The sequence below is a fragment of the Manihot esculenta genome, chromosome 11, assembly GCF_001659605.2.
Source record: "Manihot esculenta cultivar AM560-2 chromosome 11, M.esculenta_v8, whole genome shotgun sequence".
NCBI lineage: Eukaryota > Viridiplantae > Streptophyta > Magnoliopsida > Malpighiales > Euphorbiaceae > Manihot > Manihot esculenta.
This window is the reverse complement of record NC_035171.2, coordinates 2827844-2848935: the sequence shown is the minus strand read 5'-3', so window position 1 is coordinate 2848935 and position 21092 is coordinate 2827844. Positions and strand designations below refer to the sequence as shown.

At 33.1% G+C, this 21092-nt stretch overlaps 1 protein-coding gene, 1 long non-coding RNA gene and 1 pseudogene across 4 annotated transcripts; 1 reads left to right on the top strand and 2 right to left on the bottom strand.

The window, feature by feature from the left end:
* The first annotated feature begins 3207 nt into the window (after nucleotides 1-3207).
* LOC110625455 lies at nucleotides 3208-7677 on the top strand (annotated as a pseudogene).
* On the bottom strand, nucleotides 3916-4597 carry LOC110625456. Of its 2 annotated transcripts, none has more exons than XR_002489586.2 (2): nucleotides 4487-4597; nucleotides 3916-4310 (listed from the first exon to the last, which is right to left on the bottom strand). It is a non-coding gene; the product is annotated as an uncharacterized LOC110625456 (long non-coding RNA). The 2 variants fall into 2 exon arrangements; XR_002489587.2 differs by having other exon boundaries at nucleotides 3916-4294.
* A 3045-nt stretch (nucleotides 7678-10722) lies between the features above and the next one.
* LOC110625993 (transcription factor bHLH87) lies at nucleotides 10723-13357 on the bottom strand. Of its 2 annotated transcripts, XM_021771716.2 has the most exons (4): nucleotides 13036-13356; nucleotides 12741-12872; nucleotides 12397-12602; nucleotides 10723-12305 (listed from the first exon to the last, which is right to left on the bottom strand). In XM_021771716.2, the coding sequence occupies exons 3-4, from the start codon at nucleotides 12595-12597 to the stop codon at nucleotides 11271-11273; spliced, it is 1236 nt and encodes a 411-aa protein (XP_021627408.1). In that variant the 5' UTR covers nucleotides 12598-12602; nucleotides 12741-12872; nucleotides 13036-13356; the 3' UTR covers nucleotides 10723-11270. The 2 variants fall into 2 exon arrangements, with proteins under 2 accessions (XP_021627408.1, XP_021627407.1); XM_021771715.2 differs by having other exon boundaries at nucleotides 12741-13357.
* Nucleotides 13358-21092: the final 7735 nt, after the last annotated feature.

The window sequence follows — 21092 nt, the reverse complement described above, 5'->3', positions numbered from 1 at the left end:
GTCGATGTAGGACAAAAAGTAGCTGGATATCACACTATTTTCTGAAATGAGAAACAGCCAGATATCACGCTCTCTCCTGGGATGGAAAAGGGCTGAATATTACAATTTTGATTTGCTATAAACCATCACAATTTTGAAGCAACTAGATATCACAATTTTGATTTGCCGTAACCCGTCATCACAATTTTAATTTGCCGGTCAATTTGCAGTAAACTGTGAATGTGCCGTAAACCGTAAATGTGGGATGGGACGCAGTTCTTCCTTACTAAATTTGCAACGTTTTAGTCATAAATCGAATCAGGATCAGTCGATGTGGAATGGAAAGCATTGGATATCATTCTCTCCATGCTAAATAAATTTGAAACGTTCTCGTAGTAATCGAATCGGATACCATTACTAAATCTAAATCAGAATCAAATCAAGACCGAACTCTGAGTACTGTGGTGTGGTTCGCTAATATTTCGAGCGGCTCCGTCTCGTCTCATACAGATAGCCCTTTACTTATATCAATTAGTTTTGAACAATTTGTCTGATTCAGAATTATCTATATGTGGAGCGGAAAGCAACTAGATATTACATTTTTTGGGTTTTGGGTGGGTTGTATAGAGTTGGGTTTTGGGTGGGTTGTATAGAGTTTTTGTGTTTTCTAGGTCACAGATTTGAAAAGCTTTGATAGGGAGACTTGGTTTTTGATTTACTGTATGTGCTTATGAGTTGCTTTGAGCTGCATGAATGGAGATTGTCCTTTATCTTGGATGTTGTTTTCTTGTGAAACAAAGCAAGCTCCTCGAAATATTTGATGTGCTTCTTTTGTGTTTTTGCTTTGCTTCTTGGGTTTGTTTTTCTGCAAGTGTTTTTAGAAAACCAAAGACCTAGTTCCATATAGTCTAAACTCGGGTGAAGAGTGTAGATGGTGACTCTTGCTGGCAGAGGTTCATAGGGTATAAGGGAGGTGCGAGAGAGATGCCAAAGAACACACCGCCTCCTCTATTCTCTGTGAAATATTTGGTTTTGATACCTCCCTCTTTAAATTCGACTCTCTGCTTCCTCTGTTTCTAAAGATGTAGATTCGGTAGTTGAGAGTAGAAACTCTTTCTTTTGAGAGCTCTAATGATTTCATCTATAGATGGTGATTTGCTCTTTGATGTTCCGTCTCTTCCTCTCGGTGATGCGACCGTTTGTCTTGCAGGTGGAGCAGCGCTTGTTAGAGATCCGGTTCTTTGAACTCAACTCATTTGGTTGATATTCTAGGGTTTTCTTTTGGAATCAAGTGGTGGAATTGAATATCACGTCCCAAATGGTAAATTAAGGAAAAAGTAAAATTATATATTATAATTAGTATAAAAGTATTAAATAATTTAAATTAATTATTTTAAATTAAATAAAAAATAAATTTAAAAATTATTATTCGAATTACTGGCAAGTCACAATGAAAGCACACAATATCGTAAGCAACTTTCACATATATTTCACTTCTCCTCTTCGATCAAGCTTTACGTTGCTCCACTTCTTCAACCATGAAGAACGCACTGCTTTCCACCATCTTGGATGAAGTAACCTCAGAGATCGTCTTGGTTTTTGTGCTGTTGATGGCTGTAGCATTTCTGTTTCTCTTGTTCATTTTCATAGTTAAACTGTGCAATTTTCTATCGTCTAAGATTAGGCGAACACTTTGAATTGCTATGGACATATCCATAACAGAACATGAGAATTGATTGGATGTTTACATTACTTCTCTTTTTGAAAATTATTCTATAGTGATTGGATGTATACGTGCAGATAAATAATTGAAACAAACGGAAAATTAGTTTTCGGGTTATTTACATTTACTTTTCAATTAAATTTTACAGATTTTTCTTTGAAAGTAACCTCCAAACCAACCAAATTGTAGCTTAATTTTCAACTAAATTATTCTATAGTGACGTTGGGCTATCAATTTTACCAAAAATATTCAACAATCTTATATTAAAAAGTTGATCCTATGGTTACTTCAAATGGAACAAGTTGCAAAGATGACTTCCACAAAATTATCAATTATGTCATTAGCGAAGATAATAACAATTACCAACCAAAAAATTAATGAACGCTCTAAACTCTTAGATCAAAACAAATCAAAATTATAAATATAATCCAACCAACCCAAATAGATAATAACAATTAATAATAAAAATTAATTTTTTTTTATATTCGAGAAACTCAAATATCATAATTATACGTCATAAATTCAATAAATTTAAATTTAAAGGGAGGTCAAATACAAAATTAATTTAATAAATTTAAATTTAAAGGGAGGTCAAATATAAAATTAATGACGGATTAATTTTAATCGTTAAATATTTTATTATTTAATCTCTATACTTTTAAAAAATTTATTAGTTGATCTCTTCCATTTTTAAAAAATTTATTAATTATTCTCTTCATATTAGATTTATTTTAAAATTTTTTACGATACTTAACTGCTATAATTAATGGAGAAATTAATTAATAAATTTTTTAAAATATAAAAATATTTTAATATATATTTTAAAATAGAGAAATCAACTAATAAATTTTTTTATATTATAAAAATTAAATAGTAATTCTTTTTTTAAAATTTTTTTTTAAATATAGAGCGACAATTGTATTGGATTTATTATTATTTAAATATTTAATTTAATTTTTCCTAGTTATTATATATATATAAGGAGTTAGATTGCAGACCACATTACCTGCTCATTTAAAATTAAAAAAAAAAGTCGATAATGAAAATTTCAAACATTACCTATTTCATTAAAATTTACACTATTAATTTTTATTCTAATAAGTGAATTGACCCAACTCTTATAAAATTTTTATTTAACTAAATAAAAGTTAATAAAAAGATTAATTAATAAATATTTTAAAGTCGTATAACATTTTTGAGTAATTAATTGATAAATTATAGAAATTAAATAATATATTTTTTTAAAATAAATAAAATTCTATATAGAAAAATATTTACCTAAATTGGGTCATATGGTGTAAATACATATTACAATTTATATACAATATAGAAATTAGATTATGAATTTGTGCCGACCCGATTTAAGTAAAAATTGCACAGTATATACATGCACTAACCGGCCGTCCTTTAAAATACTGTATAGGGTGGACTTTACTGTTGAGTGTTTGAACTTTAATTTCCTCTATATAAAGTGATACTTGGGTAAGTTGCTGAGCCATAATGCACAGAGAAAAGGAGAAGAAAAGTCCATTCAGCTTCTGAGAGGTGAAAGCTCGGCTGAACAATCTTGCCGACGATGGTTGCTTCGAGGAAGCTCGAGGATGATGGCACTAATCATGGTGAGTGTACACCTTACACATACAAACTTATTATTTCTTTAAAATTACTGATTCAGAACAATAACATCTTAAATTTTAAGTGTTTCAGATAGTTTATGGACTCCAAACTGTTATTAAAAAAATAAAAAATAAATAAACTAAAATTTTAAATTAATTTAATTCAATTAATTTTTTTAATTTAAAATAAATACTCCAAAAGAGCAAACCAAGAAATAAGATATCAACATGCCTCCTTGTTATAAAGTCAAACTATTACTTTTCAATGATTGCAAATCTTTTAAGCTTAAAGATAATTTAAATTTAATATTTCCTCCATCTTAAAAAAATAATAAAAATAATAAAAATTTATTATTTTAATTATATTAATTATATTTTCTTGATAATTTATATAAATATAACTATAAATTTATTTTTATGAATAAAAAAATTATAATTGACTCTATGCATTGACTCTAAATTATGCCAATTAAATCTTTTTCATTTCCAATAAAAATAAAAAGAGTTGACTTCTTCTTATAAAGTCAAAATCTAAAAGAAAAGTGATTGTTAGTCGCTAACTCGTTGAGAACTTTAATCTTTTGAACAAATGGACTTGAAAAAAATATTAAATTCATGATTGTGTTGTTTTCTTCTTGCAGTGAAGTTACAATACTTCCTCTTTCTATTGCTTCGCACCTTTGCTTTTACAGCTGTGGTCAAAGCTCAAGATCAATCTGGTATGACAATCTTTAAAGTTTAATGATCTGTACTTTACATTTGCAGTTGAGCTAATTAACGCCTAGTGCTGTTTCTCTCTCAGGGTTCATCAGCATAGATTGTGGAGTACCAGATAATGCTTCTTACACTGATAAAACAACATACTTAAATTACGTTTCTGATGCTGCATTCATTGACACTGGCATCAGTATGAAGATATCACCGGAATTCAGGACATACGATATAGACCAGCAGCTACAAAATCTCAGAAGCTTTCCTGAGGGAAACAGAAACTGCTACAATGTTGGATTGAAAAAGGGCAGTAAATATTTGATCAGAGCTACTTTCATGTATGGAAATTATGATGGTCAAAACAAAGCACCACAGTTTGATATTCATCTAGGATCTACCAAATGGGATACTGTTGAAACAATTAATGCAACCATGATTATTACGAAGGAGATCATACATGTGACCACCATGAGCTATCTACTTGCCTGCCTAGCAAACACTGGCTCTGGGACACCTTTCATATCAGCTTTAGAATTCAGGCCTCTCAAGAATGCATCATACAACTATACTGAATCAGGATCATTAGTACGCTTCACTCGATTAGATATTGGTTCAACAACAAATCAAACAGTCAGGTGAGCAATTCAAACCTGAAAACTGCATGCAATTAATACTGTTATAAACTTAGAGTGAATAAGTTTCTTGCATTCAGGTACCCAGAGGATGTTTACGACCGCATCTGGGCGCCTTATCATTCCTTTAAGTGGGCAGAGATAAATACCTCACAAAGCATTGATTCACAAGCTCAGAATAATTACCGGCCACCATCAGTTGTCATGAGGACTGCTGGCACACCTGCAAATGCTAGCGAGGCAATGACACTCCATATAAACATGGAAGATAACACTCTCAAATTTCTGGTCTACATGCACTTCTCTGAAATTGTAAGACTCCAAGCCAACCAGTCCAGAGAATTCAACATCTCTTTCAACGGAAAACACTGGTTTGGACCTGTAGTCCCTAATTACTTGTACACAACAACTGTATATAGTCGATCAGCATTGACTGCAGGACAATATCAGTTTACTCTCTATAAAACTGAATGCTCAACCCTTCCGCCCCTTCTCAATGCAATTGAGATTTATTATGTGCTTCCAATCTCACAGTCCCAAACAAACCAAGAAGATGGTATGTTCTTTCCAACATTTGCACTTTCTGGCCAGTCTATTATCTTGTCAAGTGTCAGCATTTTAACTGCTACTGCTTGTATACTTGTGACTTTTGAGTTTTCAGTTGATGCCGTTATGAACATCAAGTCATCATATGGAATAAAGAAAAACTAGCAAGGAGATCCATGCACCCCTCAAGGGTACTTGTGGGATGGTCTCAATTGCAGCAACAGTGATAATGATATGCTTAGGATCATATCCTTGTAAGTCTATGCTTCTAAGTAAGCATAATCCTAGTTAAATTGGAACTCTGTGATAACTATACCAATGTTTAATCAGGAACTTATCCTCAAGTGGATTGACTGGCGAAATAACTCGTTCCATATCCAGTCTCAAATTGTTAGAATCTCTGTAAGTCTAGATAAAATATTTTGTTCTCGTTATAAATACAATATGCAAAATTCTCTAACAATTTTCTATGACAATCTCAGAGACCTATCAAATAATAGTTTGACAGGATCAGTGCCTGATTTTCTTTCTCAGATGTCATCCTTGAAATTCCTGTAAGTTGTTTAGAAATAGAATTGAAAATGTTGACAATTGAAAGAAGTAATATTTTAGCAAATTTGTCTTGAGTGTCGCTCCTTGGCAGGAACTTGACAGGAAATAAACTCAGTGGCTCAGTTCCAACTTCACTCATTGAGAGGTCAAAGCAGAATTTGCTAGTGCTAAGGTGCGCATTTATAGATGTAACAATCAATTGGAAGTTATTTCGCAAATTTTTACTGAAAATTTCAAGTCTTTGTATTGAAATATATCTTGATTACTTCAAGTGTTGGTGGAAATCCAAATCTATGTGCATCAATTTCAAGCAAAAAGGACAAGAACTGGGTTGTTCCAGTAGTTGCCTCGATTGCTGGAGGGGTCATTGCCATAGGTGCATTAGCTATCATATTCTGCAGCCTTAAAAGAAGAAAACAAAAAGGTATGACCTTCAAACTTAAATATGTTGTTCAGAAATTGAAATTGAATAAGAATGTCTTTAGGATCAAATATCAAGAACTTCAAGATGCAAATTCCCTTTTTTTCTTCTTTTTTTTTTTTCCTTTGGTAAGCATGTGCTTACTAGTTGACCTTGCTAAAGTATTACTAGCTAAAGAAGAGGAAGCCAAAACCAACAACGCATATGAGTCACTGAAAGCAAAAGGACGACACTTCACATACTCTGAGATCCTGAGTATTACCAACAATTTTGAAAGGGTTCTTGGTAAGGGCGGATTTGGAACAGTTTACCATGGCTACTTAGATGATGACACTCAAGTAGCTGTGAAGATGCTCTCTCCATCATCAGTCCAGGGGTATAGGCAGTTTCAGGCAGAGGTCAACCTTCTTTTGCGAGTTCATCACCGAAACTTGACAACACTTGTTGGGTTCTGTGACGAAGGCACCAACAGGGGACTCATCTATGAGTACATGGTTAATGGAGATTTAGAAAAATTTTTGTCAGGTTAGTTTTAATCAGAAATAATTTCAGACTCAATAGCAAAGGTAAGTCTATTTTCCAGTAAACAACCACTACCAGAAATTTGAAACAGCTTCTGCACAGATGCAGGTTCAAACAAATATATATTGACATGGGAGAGGAGACTAAACATAGTAGTTGAAGCAGCAAAAGGTTAGCTGGACTGGAGACAACTATCTTCCATAATTTTGCTTCCACTCTATCTTTTATAATTTATGGCCACAAGGTATTGATGGAATCAGAATGTAGGATGGGAATATCTGCACAATGGAAGCAAACCACCAATTGTGCACAGGGATGTGAAGACATCAAACATTTTATTAAATGACAATTTCCAAGCAAGACTTGCTGATTTTGGACTGTCCAGATCTTTCCCGGTTGAAGGTGGCACTCATGTAACAACAGTTGTTGCTGGCACCCCTGGCTACCTTGATCCTGAGTGAGTAGTCTATATCAAATAAAATGAAATGGTTTATCTGTTCAAGTAAAAGAATTTCATGGTCTATAGGAAACTGAAAATTTATATGCCTTGAGTTCCAAATTTGGGCTTGTAGGTATTCTGTGACAAACTGGCTAACAGAGAAAAGTGATGTGTATAGCTTCGGGGTTGTTCTCTTAAAGATAATCACAGGAAGGCCAGTGATTGCAGGAGGAGGTGAGAGGAATATTCATCTGCGTCAATGGGTTAGTTCTCTGCTCGCAAACGGGGACATTAAAAATGTTGTTGATCCAAGGTTAGGTGGAGATTTCGACAATAATTCTGTCTGGAAAGCAGTAGAAATAGCAATGGCCTGTACAACCCCAATTTCTGCTGGCAGGCCAACTATGCATCAAGTAGTGACAGAACTAAATGAATGCTTAGCAACAGAAAGAACTGAAAAGAGGAAGGGACATTCTAGGAGTGAACCAATAGCTTCCATTGAAATGATTACTGAATCAACTCCCCTAGCAAGATAGTAGGCCATACAGTAAAAGGAAGACTTTGTTTTCTTTATAATGTTTTGACTTTTGAATTTTGATTTCCAGTGAAAGTATGTTTATTTGTACTGCTTGTTGATCAAAGATATCTTGCTGTTCTAATTTCATCTTTTTCTATCAAATTATTATTAAAGAAAATAAAACTAAGAGCACTTTTGATACTGAATTTCGTATCCCCCATTTGATTTCTGCTGCAATTCTTATCCCCGGGAAGAAATTTTCAGGTACCCGTTTGGTTTTAATTTCACTATCCCATTAGCAGAACAGCTGAAGACTATTGATGAAAAACGTATTATACCAAACACAACAAAAGGCTAAATTCTTCGATAGACGAAAAGCAAGCTATAATTCCGTACAGCTGGTGTAGTAAAAACACAGAAAGTAGATGGAGGAATAAGAAAAATACCTCACACAGTTTCCAAATCACCCTTTTGCCCAATCTTCATTGAAACCCTTGAAAGCAATCTGAAAAGAATCAATACATCAGTGTCTGCTTGAATTATCTCTTCCTAAAATCAAACTAAAGGACCATCCATGTGATTTTAACGATTTAAGTTTGCTTAGAGCTGTCTTCTATCAACCCTCCGAGAGAATTTCACGAACACTCGCGGACAAAAACTTTCTTAAAAAAATATTTATATTCCTGGGTCTGAAATATTATGTGAAATTCAGGCAATGATGCAATCTAAGTTCCACAAGAGCCCATTTGTAGAGGCCCAGGATCAATTTGTTACACCCCAGACCCCAATCCACAAAATTTTATACAGGTAAACTTCTCAATGGAAAATTTTATCTAAATCGGTCTATATCAATAGGGTAAAATAACTGTGGACTTCATATAAAACTCCAGGAATCAATGCAGACTTATCTAAATAAGAATTGCAGACAATTACCCTGCAAATAATATGGATTTTTGTCCATTCAGTCTATTTTTGCCCTGAGTCTGTGCTGTTGGGTGATCAAAACAGAGGTTTTCAGTGAGAAACTAGACCCTGAAAAGCACCACCCCTTCATTTTTCTAATTCTAGACACTGCAGCCGGCCAGTCAGTGTATATACAACAAATACAATCTCATCATTGTTTATATTAGAATAGAGATCTATTAATGTCCATAATAAAATTGTTTTATTTGAAAATTCTTCAATGATTAGCTCATACTCTCTTTTCAGTGATCTGAAAGGTTGCATAGGTCTGGGCTGAATCGGCAAGGTGTTTCTTCGGGCTTAATTTCTGCTTCTTGGTCAGCTAGATTTACTCTGTAATTCCCGGTTTCTTCTGTTGTTTTCTGATTTGTCATGTAGCAGGAATCTTATCACTGTGAGCTCTCCTCCTGCCAAAGCCAGTTTATGCATATTATAAAGAATTATTAACATTTTCTTGAAACTGCAAGCCTGACAAGGCACAGAATATCAAAGTTTGGAATGAAAAGAGATCATTCTTTTCCTCTTGTTCATTAATTCAATTCCTAACACTAGATATCTGTTTTGACATTCTTTCCACTTAAGTGAAATTAAAATTTTAATTTTATGTATAAAGTAAATATTAATTAATAATACTTTTTAATTTAGTCTTTTTAAGGTAATTCACTTTTCATTTGATTCAAAATAGTTAATTCCAAGTTTTTTACTAGTTTCGTAGTAATTATTTTATATAATTCAGATTTATATTATTACGCGGTGTGGGATAGAATTTCGACCCAAAATAGTTAATTCAAATTATTTAGGAATTTTTATCCTAACTATTATATACAATTCAGATTTATCGTATTATGCCAATAAAGAACAGAATTCCGATCTAAATAATTTTTGAATTTACTTTCCACTTGATTCAAAACACTTTCTACTTACTCAAAATGGTTAACTCTATAATTTAGATTTGCCGTATTATGCCGATGTGAAACAGAAATTTCGATCCAAAATGGTTAACTCCAGTTAGTTCTTGTCTGAATTCACTTTTTAAAATGTTCAGAGTGATTAATTCAAATTATTTAATAATTTTGTATAGCTATTATCGCTTCATTTATTGTATTTGGTTGATGTGGAACAGAATTTCAAGCAAAGGTAGCTGAATTATATATATATATATATATATATATTTTGCTGAAATAAGCAAAAGAATACAGCGAGTTATCTTCTCGGCAAATTGCCAAATGCCAGAAAGCAAAAACTTCAATCATTCAAAATTCTGCGTGCAAATTTAAGAAAAAAAGGTATCAAGTCAACATTGTTGTGCCTAGTGACAATATCTGATTGGAGACTAATAACTCAAGGAATTGTTATGAAATTTTGCAAATCATTGTGAGAAATCAATAAAACCTAGTTTAATATGTATATATATTGAAACAAGAGCAAGAAGATGGCTTGAGCCACCAGCAGCCAGTCATCCAATTCAATGGAAAACGTAGCTGTCCATAACAACACAACCATATCCCAACTGTTTAACAAATTAATAGTCAAATTTCCCACTTGTAGAAGCCTACAAAATGAATTTTCTACACACGCAAATTGGTTATTTTTGGGACATCTCCCTCTCTCTCTCTATCTTTAGCATCGCATTTGTCAACTTGGATGAGAAAAGCATAAAAAACAAAACCCTAAAGGAGAGAGATCTAGGTTCCTTTCTCAACAGAAATGTCTAAAAATAGCATACACCCTCATGCCCCAACCACACAAATTGAAAGAGGCTATCCTCTTTGCTCCAATCAAAAACTAGCCATTATTAATTGAATCCCTTACAAAGACAAAACCATAACTGCCAAGCAAAACCCACAAACCAAAATTTATGATCATAAACCCATCATCATGAATCATGATCAATATCATTAGTTGGATAAATTTTGAAGGAATGAAAGAGTTTTAAATAATGTGGGGAGGGAAGGGTTTTTTTAATTAATTTGACAAATCAAAGCTCCTGCCAAAAAAGAAGCATAAACATGTGCTAAGCAATGAACTTTGGGGTGATTTTCAAGGGCATGCTTTGGATTGAATCAAGGAGACAGGACCACAGACTGGGACCTCACAACTGTTAAGAGAATGTCTCTTGCATTGGTTAGCTAACAATTACATTAAAAACATCATAAAAATCTCCAAGAAAAGTGAGCTTTAAGTACATAGGATACATTAAACAAACTATAGGAAAAACAAGCTAAAGAGATAATCACTTTCTAGCCCTTGATCTTAATCATAGTTGTTATAATTGCTATGCCTTTTTGTATGAAAAAAGGCAGTGATACCAAAACCACTTCCACCCCAATTTTTACTGTTTCCACCACCATCTTTCTATCTCCCACAGCTTCACTCAATTTGTACATAGTGGAAGCAGCAAAAACAAGAGAATAATGGTGGTATTAGTTAGGAAATCTATCATTAGTGAAAGCTTTTAACTTTGGGTCACAGGAATATAATGATGTTCAAGATTATGGTAAGGATCTTGGATTAGCTTTTGTATTTGTTTTCAGGCTAGAAAATGGGCTTTGGATCCTTAGATCAAATCATTGGAGATGGAAATGATGATAAGTACCATGATTAAGGATCCATTATTAAGGTTTGATATTTGGTTTTTTAATTAGCTTTTCAACTGTGAGGGTGGTGAATATGATTAGGGTTTTGGAGTGAAAAGTGATGAGCTTGCATGGGAAAAAAAGAGTGGTTATTGAATGGTAAAGTAGAGAAAGCAATGTTTGTTGGTGGACAATTAACTGAGTCAAGCTTGTGGCCGAGATTTTCTAGTGCCTTGACTTGTGACCTTAAGAACTTGAGGTAGTTTGCAGCCTCATCAAGCATTGATGCAGTATCCATCTTGCTTCCTCCTGGGACCAGCCTCTGCAAAACCCTAATTCTCTCACTTATCTTCTCTCTCCTTTGCCTGGCAGCCACTGTTTGTGGATCAGTTGAGATTTTAATGTTCTTTCTTTTAGGCTTCTCCACCACTTCCAAGCCTAAGTTCACTGGCCTAAAAGCTGCAGCTCTGTAAATCATCTCCTTCATTTGTGCAATGGCTTCTGGATCAACCTCCTCAATAGAAGAAGATGCCGATGAACTAGGTTGCTGAAAGTTGATGTTTGATGAGCCTGGAAGCTTATCCGATCTGAATCTCTTTGGCTTCGGTGGGTTATCTGAGATGAGCCTAAAACCACCTTCTGAAGTAGAACAATCAGTTTGGAGAAGATCAAAATACTGATGTTTGTTACTACAACACGCTTTGAGCTCACTTTGATTCTTGCTTCTCTTCATAGAGTCGGGCTTGATTGGTGAAATTTTTTTATCAGACGAACTCTGGGAAACAGTTTCATCAAGCTCGCTAACCCGGCAATGCATTTCTTTGTTTCTTGCATTGGAAGTATTGTTCTCAGACTCTCCAGATGATGCTGCACTACTAGCGCCAAAATTCCACAAGTTTCTGCAATCAGAGAAGATCATGGAAATCCCATCGTCCTCTATCGATGTGTTGGTGTTGCTATTAGTTGCTGAGAGCAAACAATCAAGGGACTCAAGGGAACCTGCTGTTGAAACTCCGACAGCCTTTCCATTCGGTATGCCATCAAAGATTCGCGATTGATTACTCTTGCAAAAACCAGTTGTGGAAGGATTAGCTGTAATCTCTTGAAGCTGCAATTGATTAGTGGATTCGAAGTTAGAGACAGATATATTTTCACTGATAAATCATTTAAATTACTCTTTAAATAGAATTAGAAATCACCTTTTGGAGCTCTTGAAATTGATTGAAGATGTCTTCTGTGAGATCCATCTTGCCACCAAAAAGGCCAGAATTTGAATTGGAAGCAATCAAGCTATCTTCATTTTCTTGATTGCTCCACAAAGGTGATGCATGTGGAGGATTGTTCCATAAGGATGCAGTGTTTGTGAGAACTTGCGAGTCATCCCACACCAAACTATCCATGGATTCTAGTTAAATCAAAGAAAATGAGAATCAAGACTCGTGAAAAACTCAAAGAAATCGAGGGTCAAATCCCAAAACAAAAGAGAGGATACAGTTCAAGAGTATAAGATATATATATATATATATATATGGGACATACATACCAATTATAAATCCAGATCCAGCAGCTGCCAGCCAAGATAGAAATGGCAGAGGGGCCAATAGGGTGAAAATATTAGACTGCAAGTCCTCTTTAATGCAAATAATAGAGCCCTTACTCTCTCCTCTTAAAATTTCTGTATAAAGAAAACTGTTATTCACTAACAAAGCAGCCATTGCTAACTTCAGTTTGGCAACTAAAATTTGTCAGCAACTCTAATAAAAACAAAACCCACAAGCGATTCAAGAAAGAATAACGAGAGAAGTTAAAAATCAATCAAGAGAGAAGCTTTGCAGTACCTCTTGAAGTTAAACTCTGAAGATGACCAAATTATGATGCAGTGTTAAATGGTAGCTAAAGGGTATGCTTATATAGATGGGAAGTACGCAAGGTTGAATATAATAATGATGAAAACAATGTTAATACTACTTGAACATGTTAAAAATGGGAAAAAAAAAATAAAGAAACCCAAAAATAAAATAAAAAATAGTTTCAACTGTTGAAAGGAGGTGTAATGGGTTTGGAAAAGATAAGGCTTTTTGGTCAGTTTGGTGGGGATGTAAGAGTATATTTTTTTGCAGATGGGGAGCATGAGATTTCAGAGAAGCATATATTGAAGCTTAACTAATTGATTATTTTAGATTTTTATAATGTTTAAGTGGGAGAAAAGCTGACTCTTTTTTTGGTTTTGGTCATGCTATTCCATGCGCACTGTCAAGTTTCAGTAAAATTTGCAGCTGCAGTGAGTACTGAGAGAATGAGCATCTTTTGACAGTGCCACTTTCTTCCAAATTCTTTAAAAAGTTTTTTTTTTTTTTTTCCCCTTAATCATAGTTTTAATCATGACCCTTAAAGAATTACTGTTTTCACTTTTTACTACACTTCTTTTTCACTATGTCAAATTGTGCCTAATCATAGATTAATTACACCATAATCATCATCATCATCATCCCATAGACTTTCTCTCTCTATGTGAATTTAGAGAAAGAAAATGATAATAAGGTCAGCATGCATTTATTTGGCTTGAAAGTGACAAACATAAAAGTGACAAAACTAAGAGTAAAGATAAAAATTGAGAAATCAGTGTAAAAATTGCAGCAGTAACTGCAAGTACAATTCTTAAGATTGCCAATTTGAACATAAAAACTAGTAGTGGGAAAGTTGAGGACATAAAAGATGTTGGCAGGCAAACAAAGGCAGTCAGAGAAAAAAAAGAAATATAGCAATTTTTGTTTAGAGTTTTGTCCCTTATCACATCTCCTAGTTTCTTTCCCCCTTACAGTTTTTTTTTTTCTAAGAGTTTTGTATTAAAATATATAGTGTTGATAGAGAGAGAGGAGGAGGTATCTATGTGGGTTCTGAGTCCTGGCCACATGCGCCCCATCATTACACAGCTCAGTGAATGGGTTCCCATGGTATATTTTTGCCAACATTAACAATCTCTTCTTGCCAACTCTCATGGTTTTTTCTTACATCCTCTTTTTCAGATGAAGCATTTCAGGCAAATAGGCCAGTTCTGGAATTTCTTATTTTAATTATTGGGAGATGTATATGCTGTTTCTTTCAAGTAATTTTTTATGCTAACTATGTTAATTAGTTTTTATTCATATTTTTAAAATTTTTCATGCCTTCAGTTTGTTAGTACATAAAAGAAATGGTATACCTGAATTTTCTTGTCAAATCAAGAAGGTACAATTTCAGACCTCGTTGAATTTAAGGGTTGGATTTTGTATATATTGAGATCACCAGTGGCAATATGCACCACAAATTAAATTATGGTGAATCCCTTACATCGTACTATTGAAGGAAAATAAAAATTTAATAATTATAATTGGTATTTTTTATTAATTAAAGTTTTATGAGTGAATTTTCACTTAAATTTAAATTTAAAGTTTTATAGTCTTGAAAATAATTTAAATATTAATAAATTTTAATTTATTAATAATTATAAAAAAAATAGTATGAATTGATGATGGTAAAATTAAGATTTGGGTAAAAAAAAATAAAAATAAAAAATAGTGGCCCATTATTTATTAAACGGAAAAAGGTCAAAATCTCAATTAATGAAATTTGGTCTCTTCCAGGCAGCTTCTGCAATTTCCCCTTTAACCGTTTTCCGAGCTGTCGGCTCTTCCCCTTGGTCTTCGGCTCAGCTCAGCTCAGCTGTCCGTGATGTTCGTGTGCGGTGGTCCCCATCATGAACTACGTAGGCCCCATCTTCCCTCCGTGCTTGCGCTTCTATTATTGTTACTTGCGCACACGTGAACTCAACGCTCCCATGCACAGGTGGCAGTTTTTGATTGGTTGGTCATCTGTAGAGATAGCCGTCTCCCACATGGAGGAAATCAAAACGCAGGAAGAGCTGTAAGCTGGGACCATCTGATGGGAGCTTTCGATTCCTCTTGTTTTATTATTTTTTTTTTCAACAAAATGTAGTCGTACTCGTACGTCTCTATCATCTTTGATGTGCATGTCCTGCACTTGATCTTTTCCTTCTTGTCCTTTTTCCGGTGACCATTCTACCGATTCAACCGAATAAATAAAAATTAAAATTTTAATATTTATAAAAATCAAATCTAATTTCATCAAAAGAATTATACTGATTTGATTTAATTTAATTTAATTAATTTTAAATTTTAATAAATTTTTTATTTTTTATATTTTATTTTTAATATTTTAAAATTTAATTAAATATTTTAATTTTAATATAATTTAATTTTTTTATATTATTAAAAAATATATTATTATTAATCGGTTCAATTTGATTTTTTTGATTTTTTTATTAAAATCGAACCGAATCAAAATAACCAAAATTTCTAAAATTAAAAATTAAATCGAATCGAAATAAATAAAAAATCAAACTGAATTTTTAAATTAATTCAATTCGATTAATTTCTTTTATTTGAATCGAATACGGCGGACCAAACCTACTGTTACTGTTGCCACTGAATTTTTATTTTAAAACAATTGTATATGATTTATTTTTATTTAGAGTTGAACTTTAAATGTCACCTAAAATAATTTTTAAAAAAATTATTATAATTAGTTAATGTATCAATATTTTATGTATTTATTTGATGTTCATGTCCCACACTTGGTTCAATGAAGCTGCCACTAATTTTCTTCGTAAATGATTAGCCCATTTTCTTTATTTTTTTAATAAATTAAAGTATTTTATTTGATTTCTTTGGTCTCCCTTTATTTTTTGAATTATATATATTTTTTTGTTTTGTTATCTCTCCCAAAATATGTGAAAAAAATATATTCTAAACCATTTTTTACTTTTTGCTCTGTGAATAAATAATATTAATTATATAAATAAAGAGTTTAAGTTCTCAATTTCTCATATTATTTTTTCAAAAAAAAAAAAGTTCTGTAGAAGCGAAAATCTTGTGGTAATGAACGCTAGATGAACTATGAGCCATCCACTCTCCTTTGGCAAACCCTTTTTCAAAAAAAAAAAAAAAAACTATGAATTTGAAGCATGGAGAATTTAAAGGGAAACAGTTGAAAACGCAGCCGAGTGGTCCAAAGAGATGAACCGAGTCTCCTTTGAAAATGTGGAATACGGTATGAGCCCAACCCCACAAGGGGTGTGGCCCAGTTCCAACTCCCTTCATGTTCCAGTTCATAGAATGTATCTCAAAACGGGATGTCGGCAAAAAGTTTAGATAAGGAACTGGATTGAGATGACCACCACAGTCCACACTCGTCGGAGAATTTCACGATGGAGCTGACTAGTCACCATCGATAAAATGCCATTTGGTTAAGCTGGTGAGCATTAGGTATTAAATTTTTTCATGCACATGAAAGGGAGAGATTTGTCATATTAGATGGCTCTTAGCTCAACAAACCCTAAAAAGGACCAATAGCCCATGGCGGAAGGGACCTTATCACTTTGAAATGAAGGGTCATTGTCCCTAGCTTTTTCTAGAACTGCCCTCTGTAATCCTAGAATTCTTCAAGCTGGCTACCCAGGCCAGGCAGGCCCCAGGGTGATGAACCTCCCCTGTTCAATAATCAATTGAACTAACTGTACACAGTTATTGGCACTCCCAATTAAATTAATACTCCCTCATCCTGTTAGCGATATATATATTTACCATCCTGTTAGCGATATATAGGGTTGATTTATCCACTGTTAGTTTATATTTATTTAATTTTAATTGGTTTGTTATACCATACATGCAAATCCCATATGTACAATGGTACCATATAATTTATGGAGAGAGCAAGATACGAATTACCTTGTCGGACCTTAATTTTCTGGAATTTATTACATTAAGTCTTCGGTGCATAGCCTACCCTCGTGAAAACAAATCCAAAGAATCAGTACTATAAACATGTGTATTTAGACAATTTTAAGACCGGAAGTGTCATTAATAAAGGAAAAATTCTTATCAAATTTAAATCTGACAAGACCTTGGTATTTAATAAAGTACTTCACGTACCTAATATTAGGGGTGAGCATTCGGTCGGTTCGGTTCAAAACCGAACCGAACCGAAATAACCGAAAACCGAATTGCAGAATTTTACACAAACCGAACCGAACCGAATAAGAGGAATAACCGAATCGAACCGAACCGATTTGGTTCGGTTCGGTCGGTTCGATCGGTTCGATTCGATTTTTAAAATTTTTTTTTCACATTCATTCTAAAATCCAATTAAAATATTTTAATTTTAATTTTTATAAATAAAAAATCAATATTGGGACTGGGGACGGGGACGGGGACGGGGACGGGGACGGGGACTGGGGACGGGGACGGGGACGGGGACGGGGAGCGGGGACTGGGGACGGGGACGGGGAGCGGGGACTGGGGACGGGGACGGGGAATGGGGACTGGGGACCTGGGACTGGGGACGGGGATGGGGACGGGGACGGGGGCGGGGAGCGGGGGCGGGGAGCGGGGAGCGAGGACTGGGGACGGGGACTGGGGACTGGGGACAGGGGACTGGGGACGGGGGACGGGGACGGGGACGGGGAAGGGGACGGGGGCGGGGGCGGGGGCGGGGGCGGGGGCGGGGGCGGGGAGCGGGGAGCGGGGAGCGGGAAGAGCGGGGAAGAGCTAAAACCGACGTAGTTTAGTGATTTCGGTTCGGTTCGGTCTGATCGAAATTTTTGAATCTAAAACCGAACCGAACCGAAATCACCGATTTTTCAAAAAATTAAACCCGAACCGAACCGAATTAAAAATAAAACCGAACCAAATTTTTAGTTCGGTTCGGTTCGGTCGGTTATTTCGGTTTAAACCGAATAGTGCTCAGCCCTACCTAATATAAGAGCTAATTTAATTTCTGTAGTTTTATTGGAAAAGACTAGAATTAATGTGTTTTTTGAGTCAGACAAAATTGTACGGACTAAAAATGATATTTTCGTTGAAAAATGTTATTGTAATCAGGGACATTTAGTTCTCAATATTTCTGCAATAACAAATGAAAATGCATCTTTTTTTACTTACTTGATTTTTTTTATTTATGATATGTCAGATTATGACATATTAGTGCTTCTTATATTAAAAAAATGTAATATTTTGATATAATATCTGGTATTAGTAATATATGTTTAAATAAATGTGAAATTTGTGCAGAACCTAAATTAACCAAAAAATCATGTCCAACTACACCTAGAAAATCTGAATTGCTTAGTTTAATATACACAGACTTGGGGATTTAAAACAAATTATGATTAGAGATGGTAAAAAATATTATGTAACTTTTAATCATAACTATTCTAAATATATTAAAGTATATTTGCTTAAAAACAAAGATGAAGCATTTGATATGTTTCAATTATATAAATTTGAAGTAGAAAATCAATTAAATAAGAAAATAAAAAGGATTAGATCAGATAGAAATGGAGAATATATATTATTTAATGATTTTTGTAAAAAAGAATGAATAATTTATGAATTTACTCTACCTTATTCATCTGAATCTAATAAAGTAGTGGAAAAAAATAAAATATTAAAAGAAATGATAAATACTTTATTAATAAGTTCCTCCTCACCTAATAAATTTTAAAAAAAATCTTTATTTTCTGCTTGTTACCTACAAAATAGAATATTTTATAAGAAAATTGATAAAACACCTTATAAATTTTGAAAATTTTATACACCTAAATATTTAAAAATGTAGGGTGTCTTGCTAAAATAATTCTTACTGACCCTAAAAAATAAAAAATAGATTCAAAAATTTCTAATTGCATGTTTATAAGTTATACTGAACATAATACTGCATATAGATTTCTTGTTTTAAAAAGTGATGTACTTAATTATGACACTATAATTGGGACAAAAAAATATTGAGTTTTTTGAACATATTTTCCCTTTAAAAGTTGAGAAAATTTTTCATGCACTTAATGAAAATATTTATGAAAATAATTTTGGAAATAATAATGAAAATTTAAGAAAAAGTAAAAGATAAAGAAAATAGACTTATTTTGAAAATGATTTTTACACTTATCTTGTTGAAAATGAATCTTTAAATTTTTCTGAAACTATTAAATCTTTCGAGATTTCTTTTTAGAAAGAAGCAATTAAAGCTAAAATTGATTCTATTACTCAAAATGGTACCTAGATTTTAGTAGACTTGCCTCCAGAAGCTAAACTTATTAGTTGTAAATGGATTTCAAAAGGAAATATAACTCAAATAGATCAATTGAAAAGTATAAAATAAAACTAGTAGCAAAAGGTTTTTCTCAAAAACAAGATATAGATTATTTTGACACATTTGCCCCTGTAACTAGAATTTTTTCTATTAGAGTATTAATTCCTTCAGTTTCTATACATAAACTTATTATTCATCAAATGAATGTTAAAACAGCTTTTTTAAATAGACACTTTGAAAAAGAAATTTATATGGTACAACCTGATAGTTTTATTGTTTCTGGTCAAGAAAATAAAGTTTGCAAACTTCTTAAATCATTATATGGTTTAAAACAAGCCCCTAAACAGTGGCATTGAAAATTTAACCAAGTTTTGTTGTGATGATTTTTTCTCTGTTAAAGTTGATAAGTGTGTATATACAAAACGTATAAATGATGAATATATAATTATTTGTTTATATGTGGATGATATGTTTATTTTTTGTACGAGTTACAATATAGTTTGTAAATAAAAAACTTTTCTTGCCTCTAAATTTGATATGAAAGATATGGGAAAGTCAAATGTGATTTTGAAAGTTAGAATCATAAGAAAGAATAATAGTCTAATGCTATTACAAGAGCATTACGTTGAGAAGCTTCTAAGAAAATTTAGACATTTTGATGTCAAACCAGTGAGTATCCTTTATGATCCTAATTCTCGATTAAAGAAAAGTAGAGGTGACTCTGTTGTTCAATCTGAATATATACAGATCATTGATAGTCTATTGCATTTAATAAATTCTCACGATCTAATATAGTTTATACTGTATGTAGATTGAGTAGGTATACACATAATCCCAATGACAATCATTGGATTGCATCAGTTAGACTAATGAAATATTTGAGAGGTATTATGAACTATGGTATCTTAGACTGCATTAGTTAGACTAATGAAATATTTGAAAGGTACTATATAGTGGATTTCTCGTTGTATTAGAAGAATACAGTGATGCTAACTAGATTTCAGATTCAGATGAGATAAAACCTATTAGTGGTTATTTATCCACTCTAGGAGGTGGTGCAATTACATGGAAATTAACTAAATAAAATATCATTGCTAAATCCACTATGGAGTCAGAGTTTATTGTTTTGTAATTAGCTAAAACTGAAACTAAGTGGCTAAGAAAATTCTTAGCAAATATTTCATTAGGAATAAAACCAACACCATTTGTACCAATGCGTTGTAATTACCAAGCGACAATAGCCATTATAAAAAATAAAACTTTTAATGTAGGAATAGACATATTTGTCTAAAACATGATATTATTAAGTAATTGCTAAAAGATGAAATTATTTTCATTGATTATGTGAAGTCAGAAGTGAACTTGGCCGATCCTTTAACTAAAGATTTAGGGAGAAAACTAATAGATGAAACATTAAGGAAAATGAGAGTTGAGCCAATTTGAAATTAACGGTGATAGAAATCCAATTTTTGTAATTAGAAATCCCATGAAAAAAGTTCATATGGGTAATAATAAGTCACTTGTTAGTTCTGCTAGCACTATTTGTCGTTATCCCTTCCTATGCTGTGAGAAGTGTTAGACTATATTAATGAGAGTATAAGATGAAAACTCTTAATGATATTCATATCCCTTATAGGTGGTGTATAAATTGCAGTATACACTTGATGATATCACCTATATAAATGTGAAGTGGGGCCGCTTTTATGAGATTGTGGCATAACCTCTAGAACACTTATGAAACTACCAGGCG